A 21311-nucleotide genomic window follows, 5' to 3' on the forward strand; every position below is an offset into this window, starting at 1 on the left:
AGCAAAGGTAGGATGACTTCAATCTATATTGAATGATACAGCTGATAATGGACGTGTTGGCCAGAATACTCAAATACACAGGCCACTTACTTTGAATGTAAACTTCGATGCACTCATTACTTCAATAATATTGAATGCGGCCCAACTGATGTCATAGCCCAGCATCTGTAACTGTTGGAAAAGGAGCCCCCCCCCCAAAAAAAAAGAATCACACTTCAAAATACAAGACCCAATACAACAAGGAAATTTTAAAAAGAACAGGGTACTGTTACAGGTTGAAGATGTACAATAATACTACTATAGAATATATGTTCTGGACAGCAGAAAAGTCACATGGCTATTTAATTTTATCTTCTCCCACCCCTAGAATACAGTAACTCCTCACTTAACATCCTCCCACTTACCGTTGTTTCAAAGATACGTCGCTGGTCAATTAGGGACCATGCTCGTTTACAGTTGTGCAATGCTCCCTTATAACATCGTTTGGCTGCCTGCTCTGTCCACCACTGGTAAGATTTTGTGGAAGAGCAGCGACTTTACAAGGGAGCATTGCACAAGTTCCTCTTCTCTGCCTCCTCCCCGTCCCTCCGAGCGCTTCCCCCACCGCCAAACAGCTGTTTGGCAGTGCTTAGGACATTCTCAGGGGGAGGGCGGGAAGGAGCGGGGATGCAGCATGCTCCGGAGAGGAGGTGGAGTGGGGGTGGGAAGAAGCGGGCCTGGAGCATCCCCCGGCAAAGTTGGCGCCTGTTCTTCTCCAGGTAAGCTGCCACTGCTGCTGCAGGGAAGGTGCTTCCTAGCGTCCTTGCCTGCAGCGGGCTGTGGCTGTGTGGGTAAGCCAGGAGCACTTCCCAACCACAGTACAGTATATAATGCTTTTTGTCTGCCCCCCCAAAATTTCTTTGGAACCTAACCCCCCACATTTAAATGAAATCTCATGGGAAAACTGGATTCGTTTAACATCGTTTCACTTAAAGTTGCATTTTTTAGGAACATCATTACAAGTGATGGAGTTAAGTGAGGAGTTACTGTAAAAAGGCTTCAAGTAAAAGTCCCTTTTAATTAAGCAAGTGTCCAAAAAGAGTAATTTCGGGTATTAAACCTACTCTACATTACGTATTTAAAATTTTTCTATTACCTGCTGCTGCATGAAAGGCCACGCAAAGAGAAGCTGACTGACTATAGAGAAAAAAATGGCAAAACCTTCTATGTACAAAGGGCTGTCAAAACACATGAAGAAACTCTAACCTTTCAGATTCAAGTAGCACTAAAAATACTGTAAACACCAGTAGGTAAATATTCTCCAGAGAGGAGTGATTTTTTTTTAGTTGGTGACCCTTTTAATCACTTTCAGAAAATATGCTTAAGTCATATTACATAAGTAAAACTAAGGAAAGTAACTGAAGGCACAGTTCACAGTCAGTTGGCAGTTAGCAAGAGTAAAATAAAAGGTATGGTTACATTATACCCTAGCAGGGTACTTACATATGTAAGTTTGCAAACTGCATTTGCTTTCACTGCAATGTTATCCTGCTTGAGCTCCTGTTTGATCTCATCGATGCACTGGGAGATGTACTTTGCCTGAGGGAAGAGAAAGTTATTATTTTCATACTCAGTTACATGAACCACTCTTCATCCTGCAGATTGCATGTACTTTAGCAGGACCTGACCTTAGTGTTTGTTTGCTCATTTCCAATTTATCACAAATTTTAATAACCCACTGTTTTGATAAGCATTCAATTCTGAAGAAACTACTTGCCAATCAAAACCATTATGCTAAATGTTACAGCCAAAAGTATGCTGAAATGTTTCTTCAAATCTACTTTCAATTTCCTGTGAATAAATCAATTCAGCCCTGAGCCACTCTTTAAAAGCTTAACAGGAAAGAAGCTTTAGGAGGTTGTGTATATAACAGCAGGAGCAGAAGTCTAGCATCAGGATTCTACTTTCATCATTTGCAGATCATACTAGTTATCTGCCCCACTGGGCAATTTATTACGTGACAAGAGAATTCAGGATGCCAGGCACTATAGAAAGCACAATATTAGTTTCCTTGATTAAAAATAATTGTAGGCTACTCAGTTATATTTTCTTAATAGAACCCCCAACACATTGAGGATCCCGTTTTCAAATCCTCCATGATACATCTTTAACTATCCATGTCACAACCACAATTGTTCTGGCTGAAAACTAGACAGGACTGACTTTAGAGCCCTTCAATGCTACTGCTTGCACAGCAGAAGGGGTCACTATTGAGCAACTTAAGGCATTTGTTTCTCAGTCTTCCCACCCCCAAATGATTTCCCAGTAAACCTGAATAAGCCACCAGCTCCAGAGGGAGCCAATAACCCAGTCTTTCTTTGCGTATTTATACATTCAGCACCCCAAATATGCAGCCCACATTCCCATTATTCCTACCAAAGGGCCAAGGTACAAGAGTTTTAGGAGGTAATTCTGGAGCAACTGTTAATTTCATCTGATTTCTTCCCTTTAGACAGCAGTATATGGACTACTGCCTTGATAGTTTTACAGTCAGAGAGGGATAACTTTGCCTTTTTATATTACTTGATATCTCTTGCACCTGCTTACTTATATGTATATCTCAGAAACTCCAAAGAACCAAATGTTACATCACAGCTAAATGTTTGGAGACTATTTCTTTCTAAAGGATCATGTACTTGCCATGTCCTTCCTGCACACAGACTTCATTTTAAGAAGTCTGTTGAAGCAGATATTTTACTCTATACATTGGCTTTAATTCAGTCAGATATTCTTTCAATTCATGATGATTAACTCTGATTAAAATAATGTTATAAAGGCATCTACAAGATACTACCCAAGATTTCAAAGGAGAAAAAAAGCCTTCCCTAAAAAAAGCCACATGCACACCAGGGTATTTATAATTCCATATAAATTAACTGTCAGAGGAATCTAGTCAAAAACAGATACAGATATATGAATTATTTAGTATTCATACGTAGTTCCCCCTAGCGACTTACTTCCGAAGCAAGTTACATCTGAGAAGTGTTGGATATGGACACCCATTGGTCTGCTGCCATTACTTAATATTTCTTCTCTTTATACTGGAATTACTGCATAATCCTGACGGTTCTCTGGCCTTTTTTTAGAATGCTGGAGTGATACTTGTGGTTCAAGTCATGGGATTTAATCACTAGATAGTGAAGTAGGGAGGCTGTATTATCTTTACTAAAATAGCAGATCCAGACAAGAAAAAGACATTTGTAGTGCAAAAACAAACCATGGAGTGATCCTAGTTAGGGCAAGTAGCAACTGTATTAATTTAGGGGTTCACATTCCAAAGCAGCAGCATTATGGTGACCATTCACACAACTATAGTTAAAGGTATAGCACCATTTACATTGGAAATCTTTGTCAGGATACAAGATCACTAAGCATAGATCCATCTGGGAATAGTTCTGCTGGCTCACCATCTTCACAAAATAAGTGTTACAAACTTTGTAAGTTACAAGAAATAAAAACAGAAGTTGATCACTTCTGATTCTAGTCAGTTCAGCTAGCCCTCACAGTTTTGCAGCCATTGGGTAGTGCAGTGAGAAGTTTGGAGGGGAATGAAAAATGAATGCTATCTCCCTTCCACATATACAAGCCATTTAGGGAAAAAAGAATCTCAAAAAATTGCCCTATACTTTTTAAGCAAATTATGCAAGACAAAAGCTTCAGTAGCATACATTTGTAATTTAGTAATTTATTTTACTATCAGTATTTCTCTTTCAAAATAAGATTAAAATAAAAGTAACAAAAGGGACAATCTTGACTTAAAGAAAGAATGATGAATTAAGGCTGGAACTTGGCTTCCATTTCTAGAGCTTGTAACTATGTTCAAAGGGGTTTTAAAGGGATGTTACATTCAAGTTTGATTTAAAACTCAGTTTTTGTAAAAGCAAAAGTTAATAAAAACCTAGTTTTTATTTAAAATGCCCACTGTAAAGCTTTGATCTTATATAGCAACTTCCCCCAGCTTTGTCTGGAACCTCTAACTTGCAGTACTTTAAAATGAAGCAGATTAAAACAAAGTGAAAGCGACTTCGTTGTCCACACAAATGCAAAACAGAATACAGCATAAATAATGAAGGAGATCACTTAAAATTCTTTCACTCAATCTAAACTGTTAGTATCAGTAGTACTGAAATGTGTTTATAATGTGATTTAAACTGACAGTTTCCCTTTAAGGTGAACTATGAAGCAAAAAAGTTTATTAGCCTTTTACAACTTAAACAAAACCCTCGTACTTTATTTCCCTTTAAAAATCAAAATATCGGGTCTTCACTTCCCTACCTTTGCTGAAAGACCTTGACAAGATCTAGAGGCCCGAAACAATGTCACCTAACGCTGTAATAAGTTTATTCTGATAAAATGAGATAACGAACAAGTCCAAATTAAGCAAAAGTTGAAAAAAGTTTTACTAAATTTAAAAAGTCCAAAAGTTGCATAATTCAAGAACAGGTAAGAGTGAAGTTTGCAGCATGTGGTAACTGTGATTGCTTAGCTAGAGGAACCCCAAAAAATGCAAAGTCAAGCACATTTTTTAAAAAGGAGAGTTTTTTTTTAAAATGTTTCCTTTGCCTGCCCAACATTTGCTTAGTAATATTACACTGAAAATTTTCCTATTAATCATTGTTCCAAATTTGGAGACCAAATTCATTCATAAATGCCCAAGACAGAGGGATTGGCCCTGCTTTAAAGCACGAATCTCAACTGAAACCTTAACCACTGGGTCGCTATAATTAAGTTATTCATTCTACAGAGGTTTCCTCTGTCTACAGGGCTATCCAGGGAGAATTTAAACATTATGACCTCACTGTCTCACCCACACTGTTTTAATGTCCTAGGATGCAAGTCTGCCTTCATACATAGCATTTTGAGTATCATAATAATTGCTTTGTAAATATATTTCAAATATCCACAGTATGAAAGACTATATAGAAAACAATCCCAGTCAGACAGATTGGAGAGAAAACATAATTTAAGAGTTTAAACAAAAACTTTTGATATTTATAAATATGCACTGACAGGAGATGCTGACAGATTGTCTTATACAATGGGCAACTGAACTCTTAAGCCATACATCGTACCTTGCCTTAAATATTTTATGTTCATGTAGCAGTGTGCTGGAACAGGTGTCATTGAATCTTTCACGTGTGTATCTAGTTCCTGTATCTTGGCAAGCAACATCAGTGCTAGCTTTCAATGCCAGGACTACAATGCAGATCCTCCTTCCTCAGCCCAAGAAAACAGACACCATCCTAGCAATATCTCAAAACTCTTTATGGACATTAAATTAAGCCTAACACCACCCTGTGAGAAAGTCAATATCCCCCACGCTGTCAATAAAGAAAACCATAATTGAAAGATTAAATGGCTTGCATGTGTCTTTGGTAAGTTTTCATAACAGGTTCCTAAACAGAAAAGAACACAGGCTTTTACATATCTGGGCTCAATCTAAACATGACTGACAAGAACAAAATCCTGAGTTCCCAATTCCCTTCCTCGTTTGTAGCATTAAAAATTGAAAACGCAGATTTCTACCTCAAATTAATATTTGTGAATGTGGTTGTGCCGTAGTTCACTGCATCAAAGTGACAGAAAGCTACAGAAGTTTATGAAACTGAGCACAGAACATTGGCTATTTTTACAACCCTTGCACTCCTGTCCTCTCAGATCAGCAATGAAGAGTTTTTTTGCACATTTGGATTGGCTTGGTTGAACCTTTAACAGATTAGGTGCTGAAAAATCATACAAATCTGGAAGCACAATAGCAGCTCAGAGATACAAACACCAGAGTTATGAACTGACCAGTCAACCACACACCTCATTTGGAACTGGAAGTACGCAATCAGGCAACAGCAGAGACCCCCCGCAAAAAAATTAAAGCAAACAGTACTGTGTTAAATATAAACTGCTAAAAAAAAACAAAGGGAAAGCAGCATTTTCCTTCTTTACAGTGAAGTTTCAAAGCAGTATTAAGTCAATGTTCACGTGTAAACTTTTGAAAGAACAACCATAATGTTTTGTTCAGAGTTATGAACATTTCAGAGTTACGAACAACCTCCATTCCCGAGGTGCTCGTAACACTGAGGGTCTACTATATATCAGAATCTAAGCGCAGGTCCAAAAAACACAGGCCTAACTAGTTTGTAAACTAGTGGCTATTATTGTGCTTGTGTTTTACTTACAGAATTGCAACCTTTTCATTTTGGCCAATGTGTGCCTTTTTACATTTGAGGAATAAATATGCTTACAAGTGAATTATTTGGATTATAGTAGCACCTAGGGACCCCAATCATATAGAGTAGGACTCCATTATCCCAGGCATTTTACAAACACAACACAAATACAGTCCCTGCCCCAAAGAGCTTATTGAAGAGTATTTTGTTTCAGAAAACCTTTGCCAGCCCTCACTCATCCTCCCAACTTCCACTCTCAGGTTTATTCAGTGTTTTTTATCAAGGAAATAAAGTGTGGGGTTTTTAGGTCAGGGGGCAATATCAAAACAAACCCATGGAATCTTGACATCTGATTTAAGAGTTTACTGTTGGAATGCCAAAGTTATCTTTGAAAATGCAAGCTAATCCCCTACTTTGCGGTTCCAGATTTCAGTCTCATGAAATTGTGAGTCAGTGTCCTCTTTCACAACCCATATCTAACAATGAAAGGGTGCAGTGAAACAAAGACAAGAAGATAAGAAATATATTTAATTGCCATTAATAACCTCTGGCAGCTCAACTCATTTTGCTTCTGGCCGGAAGTCTCAAAGTGCTAGAGGTCCATTAATACCAGGGCTATTATATTTTAGTGCTCATTTATGCTTTTATTCTTCTGTTATGAAGCAAATAGAGGTCATGTCAGCAAAAGTCTGGTGACAAGATGTTTGCCACAAGGAGAATTTGAAAAGAAACCCCAGTTCATCTTGTGTTACTCAGAGTACCAAATAAGTCCCATTCTTTCGGGCAGCTATATATAACTCAAATTAGCACGAGTAGTAAGCAAAGAAACCGATCAGTGCATCTAATTTTGTCCATTTGCTGATAGTTTTTTTCAAATTGACTATAAACGTCCATTAAAAACAAAAATACTCGAATAGGAAAGAATCTCAGGAGCACATTCAAAGTGAAAGCTGCCAGCTAGGGATACAGACCTTCATTAACCCTCACAGGTTATGTCTACACAGCAAAGAAAAAACCCCTGGCATAGGCCAGCCAGCTGGGGCTTGTGGGGCTCGGGCTCAGGGGTGTTTCATTGCTGTGTAGACTTTTGGTCTTGGACTGGAGCCTGAGATCTGGGACCCTCCCGCCCCACAGGGTTCTAGAGCCAAAGGTTTTTCTTTGTTGTGTAGACATACCCTCAAGTGTTTAAGAACAAGAGTAGTGGTGAACAGAAAGGTATTTCATTTAGTCTACAACCTATGCCATCATTCACTATATACATCCACAAGAGACAGAAAACTCCCATATTGTCCATACTAGGACTCCTCCTCTACCACATGAACAGTAGAGTTAAAGCAGTACAACCTTTGGGCTTGTCTACACTGGCACTTCACAGCGCTTCAACTTTCTTGCTCAGGGGTATGAAAAACACCCCCCCCCCCCCAAGTGCAGCAAGTTTCAGCGCTGTAAAGCGCCAGCATAGACAGTGCACCAGCGCTGGGAGCTACGCCCCTCGTGGAGGTGGTTTTTCTAGAGTGCTTGGAGAACTCTCTCTCAGCGCTCTGCTGCGACTACACAAGCTATGTTAAAGCGCTGCTGCGGCAGCACTTAACGTTGCCAGCGTAGACTAGCCCTGTGTGTAGACAAACCCCGAGTGTACAGCTTGCGGGGTACGTAGCACTGAACAGCACTAGGTAAGAGAAGGATGCCCCTCCTGCCGCACCCCAACCCCCTGCCGCACCCTGTGCCCCGACCCCCTGCCCTGAGTCCCCTGACGCACCCTGCACCCCTCCTGTACCCCTTGGGGGCAGGGAGGGGGGCAGAGTTGGGGTAGGGATTTCAGGGAAGGGGATGGAATGGGGGCAGGGAAGGGGTGGGGGCGGCCCTCGGGCCAACATACTAGTCCTCATGTGGCCCTCATGGTCATTTGAGTTTGAGACCCCTGAGGTAGACAGACATATGCTGAGCTACTGTGTGAAGGACAGTGGTGTGAACACTGCAGCACAGGCTAGCAGTCTGAGTTCAAGCCTGCCGGACACCCTGGGTCTGTACTTGAGCAGCTAATCTATGATGCAACGATCATAATGTTTGTTTTTAGCACATGAGCTCAAGCAGATCTAGTGCACATCTGCCTGTCATGGGTGAGAGGCATGCTCCCAGCTGCAGTACAGACATACCCTTAGACTTCTCTGAAGCAATTTTGAGATTTTGTGATCAAAGGTGCTCTACATTAAATGTAGCTAAGTGCTTTTCAGAAAGGAGTACGCAGAGCTCATTTAAAGCATTTTATTTTGGGGTCCACTTCTTCCAAGTATAGATTAGCCCTACAAGAGAGGGCAAACACACTACACTCTTAAATATCATATTCAACAATGGTGTCTGCTTCAATTTTTAAATTCTGTTTTTGGTTCCATAAAAGCCTCTTTTTAAGTGATCCAAGCATGCTAGTCAGCTGCTCATGTTTTCTGGCTAGTTAAACTGGAACACCTATGATATTTATAGCTTTCAGAGTAGCAGCCGTGTTAGTCTGTATTTGCAAAAAGAAAAGGCGTACTAGTGGCACCTTAGAAACTAACCAATTTATTTGAGCATAAGCTGTAGCTCACGAAAGCTTTTGCTCAAATAAATTGGTTAGTCTCTAAGGTGCCACAAGTCCTCCTTTTCTTTTTATGATATTTATATATCTTGCCTTTTAGGCACCGCATGTAAGACCACCATATATTGGGGCACAAACTAAGTAATTAAAATAGACCTTTCAATCTTTGAGCCAGTTAAAAACCTGAGGAGCCACAAACAGCAAGCCCTAATAGAATGACCTCTATGCTTTAGCAGATCACTGCAAATCCAGCAGAAGATGGACAACTTCTATCTGTATCCTTCAACTTTTGACTGGATTATATGGGGAAAAGACTACTTCATATTAAGTGAAAGGTAAAAATACTTCTGATCCTTTAATCTGGCTGGTATCCCAAGAGGAACAATCCCCAGGCAAAACACTGCTGCAATCACCTTGGTGACTGAGAACCATATGAGAAAACAGAAGGGAAAAAAAGATTGCAGAAACATTTTCATGGCAGTATAGCTAAAATTCAAGTGAAAAATGAAGATGTACACAGTAATTACTTAGCAAAACTGGGGATAAAGCATGAAGTCAGAATAGCCCTCTCCTTATATATGTATTAGGAGAGGGGTATTATGTATGTATACACACACACACCTCCCCAGACATATGTGGTAAGCATTAATATATATATATATACACACACACGGTAAGCATTATTTCCACACTTAAAGATGTGCAACCACTGATTCAAGAAACTGCCTAAATCCTGTGAATTTCAAGAACTCATCTTGAAAGCGGAAATATTTTAAATTAATGCAGAAAAATGAAATTGATTATATTGGAGAGGCAAAGACGGGATGCATAAATCCCATCTTTGACTGTCACAATCCCTTCGAAACAGGTTTTTGTAGGAAACCAAAGCACAAACTCAAGACTTTCATTTCCCCAGTGTTTCATTTTCTCACAAGTCACACTTTTCTTGCAATATCACACTTCATCCTGGCAAGAGTGAAGCATCTGAAGTGCAGGTGAATTTTTGTAGCTGATTAACATTTACTGAACTGTCTAATTTAACAGTTATATCCCAGAGTATGTGCTTCTTCACATTTAAGTCTCTATTCTCATTTGCTTAAGACTCAGTATTTCAGAGGAGCTGCAAAGGACACCAATATTTTAGAGCACACATCGCCATGGCAACTTACACAAAATTTAATGCATTAATGCGACCCTTGTCAGTAATTTTAAGTCAACAGTACAAGCAACCACACAACAATCAAAAGTTGCTAAACTAAGTGTGACTTGCATCATGCCCTTAAGGCTGCTATGTTCTGGCAAAGCACCAGAGGCAGAGAAAGGTCTGAAGTCAAGGTCTTGCACTAATCCCTAGTATCACAGAATCATAGAATATCAGGGTTGGAAGGGACCTCAGGAGGTCATCTAGTCCAGCCCCCTGCTTAATGCAGGACCAATCCCCAATTTTTGCCCCAGATCCCTAAATGGCCCCCTCAAGGATTGAACTCACAACCCTGGGTTTAGCAGGCTAATGCTCAAACACTGAGCTATCCCTCCCCCCAGTTCTTCAGACCCCAACCCCATTGGATCTGCCACTATTGATTTGTCTTAGGGTTTTACACTGCTGTCCATCAGTGTGGTATCCAAGTGCCCTCCATGTAAGAGCAATACTTCATGGAGTATCTGACTCTTCTCTATTTTCAGAATGAAAAACTCTGTTTGGCATAGGGTTGTTTGTTTTCTGGGAGGGGCAGTGAATACTGGTTAATGTAGTGAACATGGTAACAAGTGAGATGGTCTCTCAAATAAGTGGTTCCCATATCATGACTTAGACAGCCAACAGTTGGAGAGGAAGAAATAAGTAGGAAGATGGGAACAAAGAACTGAGGTCATCTATAAAACCTCATTCATGTGTCATCTGTTTTTATTTTAAAAAATTCTAGATGGGGGGGGGGAGAAATGCTATAGAACTCAGACTTGTCTAAAGTTAAAGTGACTCTCAGCAATGTGGAAGCTTTGATTCATGAGATCACATGACCCATCACATGATTTCTGAAAAGCCTATAGCAATGGCAACCAAGAAATCATCATCGGGTCTATTTGACAGCCTTAAGAAATATTTGGATACTAGCCATTTGAGAGTACTACAATGCTTGGAGGCAAAACCACTCTCAAAACTGCTTCTGCTTTAAACAAAATATAGTCTCATCTATGCCGGTAACAATGTTTGCTGCCTGATAATCCAATGAAGCAGGGCTGTAAATAAACAGCAGAAATTGCCTGTATGGCCTTTGAAACAGAAGTATCTTGGCTTCTCTCAAAGAAGGGGGCATTTCATATGGACACACAATCATCATCAGAACAAATCTGGTTCAAAATTTAGGTTTTACACAAACCAATAATCCTCTACAGTGCTCGAAACTGAAACATTGCAGTAAGATAGGGAAGGAGAAACTAAAGGTAAAATTAAGTAGTAATTGATCAGCATATTTTCATTGTCCAGAGGAAATACAAGTTAACAGCAAACAGCGCTAAATAAATTAGATTAAAAACCTGTAGTTTGAATAACTTCTCTCATTAACAATAGCTGTAAGATAGTTATGTCTTAACTTTAAAAATAGAAAAAAAAACACTGTCAAATATTATACTGTGTGAGAAATTTGTTCATTGTTTTTTACTCCAAGGTGTTCCACAACTATGTCTGATTTAGTTTTGATGCATTATCAGAAAATCGCACTCACTTTTGAAGAGAAGTTTTGCCAATTTTTGTTCATCCTGGGCACACACTGGGCTAGATCTTCCAGTGAAGCCAAAGGAGCTATGAAAATTTATATTTGCTGAAGATGTGGCCTCAAGACTACTTTATTTGCATTATAGTAGCAAATTCACTCAGTGATTGGAGCCCCATTGTGCTGTACATGCAAATAATGAAATACAATCCCTGCCCCTAAAGAATTTATAATTTAGAAATTCCAGGTACCCTCTAAACCTCTTAAAATGCTGGAAATAAAGGTAATTAACTGTACTACTTGCCCTCAAGAAAGAAGATGACAGGATCCTTCCTTAAGAAACCTTTATGACTCAAAAGTCTACACCACAAGTTATTTGCCAACCACAGAGATACATACAGGAACTTTACTATACTTTTCAGGGAACTTTAAGCAAGTTGATAGAACATAAATGTAGTAGAATTATGGAGCAGCATCAATTCCTTAGACTAGCATCAAGCTGTCAACGTGAACCGATGGAAAACAAGCCGAATCAATGAAACCTTAGATTTTCTGTTCAGATTGGAGAGGGCTTTTTAAAAAAGGCCACACTTGTGTTCTCCAAGGGGAGAAATATTTTATATTATTGTACCTTTTGCAGTAGGTCTGAGTTTGCTACCAAAATTAATCTTTAGGATCTCAGGGAATTATTCATGTGCCCTACAGAATTTTTCAATATTCTGCATTAATATAATGTTCTTGTAGTACACTGAGGAATTATATTTCAGTGATCAATGTTTGATACTTAAAGGTCAGCCTTTGCCATTTTACATTGCAGGCTCAGGGCTGGTCTACACTGAAAAATCCTCACCCAAGTGAGGGTTATGACGACCTAACCCCCCACAGCATGGACAGCACTAGATCAACAGCAGAATTCTTCTGTCAACCTAGCTAATGCATCTCAGGGAGGTGGATTACCTATAGTGCCAGAAGAACCCCTCCTGTCGCTGTATTGTCTAAACTGAAACTCTACAGCTGTGCCGTTGTAGTGCTTTAAGTGTTGACATAGCTTCATTCTATCCTCTCTCTCAAATACAGCATGATTTTGAATTAGAGAACTTAAGAGGTGTCTTCCTGAAAGGCAGCTGCACTAAAAACTGGAAGGCTGTCATCTTTGCTGTATTGCATAATTTGTGGTCACTATGAAGCCAACATTTGCATGGCTCGTTACATTTAACTTTATATTATAAGTATAGCGTTGAATGTTTCAACCACCACTCAGGATTGCATCAGAAACCTTAATCACAATTCCTGGTGCACAGGAAGTGAAGCCAAGTTCTAAGAACTGATTTATTTCACCTACAAACTGATGTTCAGTACTATTTTTTTTTTTTTAAAGGTACAACTACATCTTGACAGCTAGCATGTCAGTTTCTGTACTGTAAATCAATAATGTGACTCCTGGCATGTTGCTCTAAAAATGACCAGTTTTACTTTTACTATAATGATATAGGTTTCAGAGTAGCAGCCGTGTTAGTCTGTATTCACAAAAAGAAAAGGAGTACTTGTGGCACCTTAGAGACTAACCAATTTATTTGAGCATAAGCTTTCGTGAGCTGTAGCTTATCTAAAGTGATCATCAAGATGGGCCATTTCCAGCACAAATCCAGGTGGCCACTTCCAGCCCACCTTGATTGTCATGCACATTGTGGGGAGAGTGGTCAGTTTGGATGAGCTATTGCCAGCAGGAGAGTGAGTTTGTGTGTGTGTGGGGGGGGGGGGGGGTGAGAGAACCTGGATTTGTGCTGGAAATGGCCCACCTTGATTTTCATGCACGTTGTAAGGAGAGTGGTCACTTTGGATAGGCTATTACCAGCAGGAGAGTGAGTTTGTGTGTATGGGGGTGGGGGGGTGAGAAAACCTGTATTTGTGCTGGAAATGGCCCACCTTGATTTTCATGCACGTTGTAAGGAGAGTGTGTGTGTGTGGTTTTTGGAGGGGGGTGAGGGGGTGACAGATCCTGGATTCCTGCAGGAAATGGCCCACCTTGATTATCATACACATTGTGAAGAGAGTGGTCACTTTGGATGGGCTATTACCAGCAAGAGAGTGAGTTTGTCTGTGGGGGGGCAGAGGGTGAGAAAACCTGGATTTGTGCTGGAAATGGCCCATCTTGATGATCACTTTAGATAAGCTATTACCAGCAGGAAAGTGGGGTGGGAGGAGGTATTGTTTCATGGTGTCTGTGTATATAATAATGTATTCTGCAATTTCCACAGTATGCATCCGATGAAGTGAGCTGTAGCTCACGAAAGCTCATGCTCAAATAAATTGGTTAGTCTCTAAGGTGCCACAAGTCCTCCTTTTCTTTTTGCAAATACAGACTAACACAGCTGTTACTCTAAAAACCCAGAGACCATATAAAGTGAGATTGTTGGGACCACCTGCCATTATAAAAGACAGCACATGTGTTACCTTTTAAAACAGGTGTTGGAGTCTGCAGTCACACAACAAATGGCCTAGTTTACACAAGAACTGCTTATTTGATTCCCAGGTGAAATTTCAATCAAAACAAATATTTCATTATAAAACTATTTTATCTTAAAGTATCTTGTAAACTAGAAGCTGCCTGCAAGAAAAGTCAAGAGTTTACAGACACTAATGTTTTCCCAACAGTAGATTTGAGACAATTAGGCAGGTGAAAGATTAGTTCAGTTCCCACTTAAAGAGGCTGATTAGGAATCTTCCAAACTGCTACACACCTGTGGAACAGGCAAAACACAAAATATTTGTAGAATACTAATAAATCAAGTGAGAATATGCTAGGCAAAATAATTCTTAACAAGACAATTCCAATATTAATATGAAAAGCAATATACAAATAGTGATATAAGCACGATGGGGAAGTCACATACTATTTAACAGCTTGTGTAGGCTGAGCCTATTGCACACACCAGGGATACCTTGCAGCTGTACACTCTCCACCACCTCTTTGTGGTTGTGTTAAATAGCTGGCAAAGGCTTCATAGGTCTCCCATTTTCCCCCATTGATGCTTAGAACATTCCCTGAGGTGTCAGAATTGATCTGGTATGGCAGTCCCACTTATTGTGTTACATACTGGCAAACAGGAATGCCACTGAGCTAAGTGTAAGGCTCCAAGTTCTGCCAGTAACAATACACATTTGAGGCTCTGAATTACATGGGGAAAATGGAGGCATATTTGTCCTCCCAATGCCACATTTTATCCAATGCCTAATTAAAAAGGTATTTCTATCCTCCAAGTATAAAAGACATTGGCTGACAGGCTATTTCATTTAGTGACTTTTCGGCCTACCACAATATTCCAAGGCTGTTCTATACTTTTAAATGTTTGCTTGGATGCTTTTAGGCTAAGGACTTGTCTACACTGGAAGGGCTACAGCAGAGCCGCTGTAATGCTTCAGTGTAGACACTACCTACACTGACTGGAGTGGTTTTCCTGTGGGTATATGCACTCCACCTCCCCAAGAGGCGGTAGCTATGTTGACAGAAGAACTCTTCCATTCATATAATATCAGGGTTGGAAGGGACCTCAGGAGGTCATCTAGTCCAACCCCCTGCTCAAAGCAGGACCAATCCCCAATTTTTGCCCCAGATCCCTAAATGGCCCCCTCAAGGATTGAACTCACAGCCCTGGGTTTAGCAGACCAATGCTCAAACCACTGACCTATCCCTCCGCCCACCCCTCCCCCTACTACTGTCTACACGGGGGATTAGGTCAATTTAATCATCACCACTCAGGGATGTGGATTTTTTATACTGTCTGAGCAACACAGCAATGCTATTAATCCTATTTCTCCAAGCTTTACGAAAAAAAGGAAAATTAGGTAAAGAGCTCTAAGATTGTGGAATACTATCCAAAGGAAAGGGCTGGAAGCCCCGTCTTTTAGCACTTTAGGAATAAACTGGACAAAGCACAAGAATCTGTGATCTAGATAGAGAACAATTCTAATAAAGGAATGGACAAGATCATCATCATCGTAACCCTCAGGAGCCCCAGTCACGGACCAGGACCTCACTGTGCTAGGCTCTGTACAAATACAGAGCAAACAGACAGTCCTTCCTCTGAAGAGTTTACAATTTAAGTACAAAACAAGAGACAACAGATAGATACAGACGGGATTACAAGGAAACAATGAGATAATACTGGTCACAGAACACCAACATGATCTAATAGGTATCTTCCACCTCTATTTCTCTGATTCTCTTCTGAATGGAGAGGAAAAAAAAGTTATCTAAATGCCATGTAACAGCTCTCACAATATATTCTTTCCTATAAATGGCAACAGGATATGGCACCAACCTCGCTAGACAATCATCCACCTACATGAATTTCTAAAATATCCATCACATTAACCTCTATGTAATCTCTCCTAAAAGACAGTAATTTGTCTAATTGAAGGATGTTCTTATTTTTCACAATGTATCATCTTCATTTCTAAGTTGCCCATTGCCATATTATGTGTTGAGGCCTAGATTCATGGACATATTAAGAATATACTGATTGGTCATTTTTGGTAATATAAGTCTGCAAACGAACACTGTAAATAAATTTAGGATATACCATTTAATCACAGATAAGTCTCCAATAGCTGTCAACTTGAGTGTATAGCAATTGATTTAGTGATCAGTATTCCTATTAGACAATTCTCAAGAGTCTTAGTTGTTCCCCACTTTGCACTAGAGCAGGAAAAAACCTTCCAAATATGTGGCAGATGAAAGCACCTACCATTGTAGACATCTGTTTGATCAAGCTTTTAATTGATCTCTGGAATATTTTGCAGAAGAATATGAGTGGTTGTACAGAGTATTTTCAGACATATATTTGTTAATTCTGTATTATTTTACAGAGTCAAAGATGTCCACATGTAGAAGCAATAAGTTTATAAATTCAGTACAGTTTATACAAATAAGCACATTTGCTCAAAATGAACCCTTAACAGTAAAAAATGCAAAGACAAACACTGTATAAAGACACAAAGCAGAACTAGTAAAATTAGCACACCAGAAATGCCCACACTTACTACAGAAGAAAAACCAATATAGGAAACTATCATTCTGCTCAGGAAAAATAATTCAAGAAACTGAGAATGGCAATTACCTCTCACAAATATCCCAATGTCTCACTGGCAACAGGTTGCTCATTTTGGTAGGTAAAATAAAAATGAAATGAAGAACAAAACCCATTTCAGTTCAGGCAACAGATTAAAGGCAAAAGTTAGTTTTACCTTCTTTGCTTCTTTCTAAAAGGGTTTGTGTGAAGCATTTTAAATGGTTACAACTCTCTTGTTTTTCTGGGAAGGCTATGGAGAACTGAGGAAGTAATAGACTATGATAGTTACCAAGCAAGTGAAATCTGATTGAATCAAAAAAATCACACAGACTTTAAAGCTCTAAATGCCTTATTTAACCCAAAAGCATAACAAAAGACCTCAGTTATAGTTGCTATCAATCAAGGCCTGGGAAAGCTTCTCTGGGTCCACCAAGGAGTCCTCTACAAAAGGACGACAACAAGACCTGACATGCCTGATATTACAGAGGTGAATTTTTTTTTTTTTTTTTTAAACTAAACAGCTATTCTCCATCTCCAGACTCAACTTCGAGGCCAACAGAAAATCAAACTGAGTATTTCCCAAATGAGCAACAATTTGTGGATGGATTTTTTAAGAAAAACCATTTCACATATCAGAGTTTTCTGACTCCCTTGAACCTTCCACTAAGCAGCATGGAGCCAGATAGATTTCTACACTTCTGTACAGCATATCAGGCTTTGGTGAAAGTATGCTTAGCCATATACAAATAAACCTTTTGTTAGGGGTGCAGAAAAGATCACGTCCAAAAAAGTAATCTATATTGTTCTCATCACACAACTGCTTGAAATACATGCTACGCCACTAGATTTTGTAAACCATAAAGCTGAGCTGGACAATGAAAATAAGAATGGCTCATGTCAAGTGGCTGTTCTTTATTATCCACTACAAATGCTTTTTTGCTGAGTTCTACAATTCAAGTCTGTAGAACAAGGAGATGGACAATTATCTCACCTGTTCAAACCAAACTTTTAGTCCTTAATAAAGTGAAGACAAGTCACTCACTTGTTATAGCTGGAAGTGATACAATTCATTCAGGCTTATGTTTACTGTGAAAAACAATAAAAACTAAAGAGCTTTCTTATCCAGCTATATTAACATGCACTTACGACTAACATTTTATCAAATACAAACCTACATGGGATGGAAAAGTGAAGTTTAACTATTAGATCAACAGTATCTAAAACTCAATGCAAAGAAAGACTCATCTGAACAAATTAGCCTCCGCTGTCTGTGTAACGAAACAAAGAAACGTGATAAAGGGTAAAATAATAGCGCTAAACTGTGTTCCATGAACTATTTCTGTAATTGACATTTTGGCCAATGGTTAGAGTCACCTAGATATTATTTTCCTGAAGCCTTTTTCAGATATATTTAACGTGATTCTAAAATATTGCCATAGCCATTTTCACAGTTTAGGGCAACTGAACCTGTATATTCTGCTCATGGTCCACCAATCGCAAGGACTCTAGGCTCCCAGCTCCTCAGCTGCCAGCCATCTTGGGTGATGACCCATGTCTCTCTCCTTCTTGACCAGTATTTTTCCTGGCCGCACAGTCCCCCCACCTACCATGAGTCCCCCAGCAAGTCAAACTGCCTAAGAGGCCTGTTTTGCTTTCTCCTCAGAGGCTATAAACAGCATAATTGCCTCTAGTTTTAAGACACCACACAGCCTTTCTAAGCAAGCACATTTATTCTTAAAGTGAAAGCACTACAGAGAAGACATTAAAAATAAATGAACCGAAATGGATACTAATAAGCTAACCAGAGATCACCCCCAATTCCAACAAGAGATCTGAAGGTGATCAGTCCTTCAAATCCCACCAAGGGCTTTTTCCTGTGGTTGCAAGTTCATAACAACTGTTAGCACAGAACAAGAACCCCATGAATAGTTCATTTTGAACTTTATACAGTTTGTGCCTTTGATTTTGTCCTCATGTAACAGAAGATGACAAGACAAAGGTCCCCTCCTTAGGGCAAAACTTTGAAAAGCTAAGTCTTTGCATAACTGAAAGGCGTGTATTTGCATACACCTCACCCTAGAACAGGGTTAGGCAAACTATGGCATGCGTGCCAAAGGCGGCATGCAAGCCAATTTTCAGTGGCATTCACACTGCCTGGGTCCTGGCCACCGGTCCGGGGGGCTCTGCATTTTAATTTAATTTTAAATGAAGCTTCTTAAATGTTTTAAAAACCTTATTTACTTTACATACAATAATAGTTTAGTAATATATTATAGACTTATAGAAAGAGACCTTCTAAAAACATTAAAATGTATTACTGGGACGCAAAACCTTAAATTAGAGTGAATAAATGAAGACTTGGCACATCACTTCTGAAAGGTTGCCGACCCCTGCCCTAGAGATTTCCTAGGAAACCCACCTGTTTGCTCCAAAAGTTCATTCTTGCCTGGCACATTGTTTCAAATAGTCCTTTGGAACTCATAACACTTCCCAGAGTTTACATTGGTCATGTTTCCCCCATATACAAGTTACATACAATCCCATAATACTACCTAAACTTTGCATTTATAGTACAATGGACTCAAACTATTTTAAAGCTAATTCAGTAATGTCTCTCAAAGATATTGCAGGATATTGCTATATATGTCACTGCCATTTTAAACGTGTTTTCTCATAAGAACATACCACTATCAGCTTCTACTACAATGAATGATCACTGGTGTGCTGTTAACCATATACTCCCTGTACGTTTTCCTTGTTCAAATATCTCCTTAATTGTACCACTTTTATTTAACCACACACCACGTTAATTATCTTCAGAATATACCTCAGTGCCATCTTTCAAAATAGATACTGTCAGCTTTTAATAAGTTAGTGAACACACAGGCTTCTTTATGACTGGTCCCATGATTCAGTCTTTTTGGTGCATGCAAATAGTTTAATACCTCCCCTGCTGCTCATTATGCCACACAAACGCAATATGCTGCTGAAGAACATTTCTATACTAACTACTCTAAAGTAATCTAAGTACATGAAAGATCTTCTCTAATCTGCAGCGAAGAGGAGGAGCCTTAATGAGGTTTGTGGACAAGTGCCATACGAAGAAAGATCAGAAGCGACAGAACCTCTCTCTCAACATAGAGCAGAGACAGCTACCATCTTTAATCTCTCCTGTGGCTGCATCAGCAAGCCACAGGGAACACAAAACAGCTCGCTGAAGAGCCATCACTGAAGAGCAAAACTGAGTCTACCGCCTTTCTAAAGGCTCCCTACTCCCGAACTTGGATGTGCAGCTTCTCCTTAAGGTTTCAGAGTAACAGCCGTGTTAGTCTGTATTCGCAAAAAGAAAAGGAGGACTTGTGGCACCTTAGAAACTAACCAATTTATTTGAGCATAAGCTTTCGTGAGCTACAGCTCACTTCATCGGATGCATACTGTGGAAACTGCCACTTCCTCCCCCACTCTGAACTCTAGGGTACAGATGTGGGGACCTGCATGAAAAACCTCCTAAGCTTATCTTTACCAGCTTAGGTCAAAACTTCCCCAAGGTACAAAATATTCCACCCTTTGTCCTTGGATTGGCCTCTACCACCACCAAACTAATACTGGTTACTGGGGAAGAGCTGTTTGGACACGTCTTTCCCCCCAAAATACTTCCCAAAACCTTGCACCCCACTTCCTGGACAAGGTTTGGTAAAAAGCCTCACCAATTTGCCTAGGTGACTACAGACCCAGACCCCTGGATCTTAAGAACAATGAACAATCCTCCCAACACTTGCACCCCCCTTTTCCTGGGAAATGTTGGATAAAAGGCCTCACCAATTTGCATAGGTGACCACAGACCCAAACCCTTGGATCTGAGAACAATGAAAAAACATTCAGTTTTCTTACAAGAAGACTTTTAATAAAAATAAAAGTACATAGAAATAAAGAAATCCCCCCTGTAAAATCAGGATGGTAGATACCTTACAGGGTAATTAGATTCAAAACACAGAGAACCCCTCTAGGCAAAACCTTAAGTTACAAAAAAGATACACAGACAGAAATAGTTATTCTATTCAGCACAGTTCTTTTCTCAGCCATTTAAAGAAATCATAATCTAACACGTACCTAGCTAGATTACTTACTAAAAGTATGCCACAGTATGCATCCGATGAAGTGAGATGTAGCTCATGAAAGCTCATGCTCAAATAAATTGGTTAGTCTCTAAGGTGCCACAAGTACGCCTTTTCTTCTCCTTAAGAGCAGCCATGGATGCAGTGTCTATCTCAGCAACACCAGCAAGAAGGTTGAGAATGCAGGAGCAGCAACATAAGTAGACCTGCTTTGGGACTTCAAATGATGGAGGTGTATACAAGGCAGCATGGCACCCTGGATGCAGTAATCACCTACACCGGCCCCACCAGGATCCTGCAGATCTGTGCTTAATAAATCACAAGTCTAGAAGTTAGTTTTTAAGGGGGAGGTTACAAAGCATGAATTAATGAAATGCCGTTGTACTAAGTATTCACGGTATAGTTGACATCTTATTTTTGTTGAAAGTTTCTGGAAGGTTTTTCTCCTCAGCTTGCAAAATTTGTCTTAAGTGCTCTCCAAACTTCTTAAAACAAGCTACTAGCAAGAAGTTTTGCAGAGCTCTCCTCACCTGCTTGCCTAAGAACCACCTTTATTTAATCTATGAGTAAATTTATTTTGCTAGGCTGTTTTAAATACACAGGAGAAAGAGCTTCAAAATGATCTATTAGCCCGGCTG

At 39.6% G+C, this 21311-nt stretch overlaps 1 protein-coding gene across 2 annotated transcripts in view; it reads right to left on the reverse strand.

Annotated features, from left to right (window-relative positions):
* Window positions 1-21311, reverse strand: part of AP3D1 (adaptor related protein complex 3 subunit delta 1) — a 70177-nt gene that overhangs the window by 39252 nt on the left and 9614 nt on the right. For both annotated transcript variants that reach the window (XM_074939552.1, XM_074939551.1), the window contains exons 2-3: window positions 1483-1578; window positions 91-171 (exon numbers count right to left, since the gene is read on the reverse strand). In XM_074939552.1, coding sequence (XP_074795653.1) covers window positions 91-171; window positions 1483-1578 — 177 coding nt within the window. The remainder of the gene's footprint in view (window positions 1-90; window positions 172-1482; window positions 1579-21311) is intronic.

Source organism: Natator depressus, chromosome 25, assembly GCF_965152275.1.
Source record: "Natator depressus isolate rNatDep1 chromosome 25, rNatDep2.hap1, whole genome shotgun sequence".
NCBI classification, from domain to species: domain Eukaryota; kingdom Metazoa; phylum Chordata; order Testudines; family Cheloniidae; genus Natator; species Natator depressus.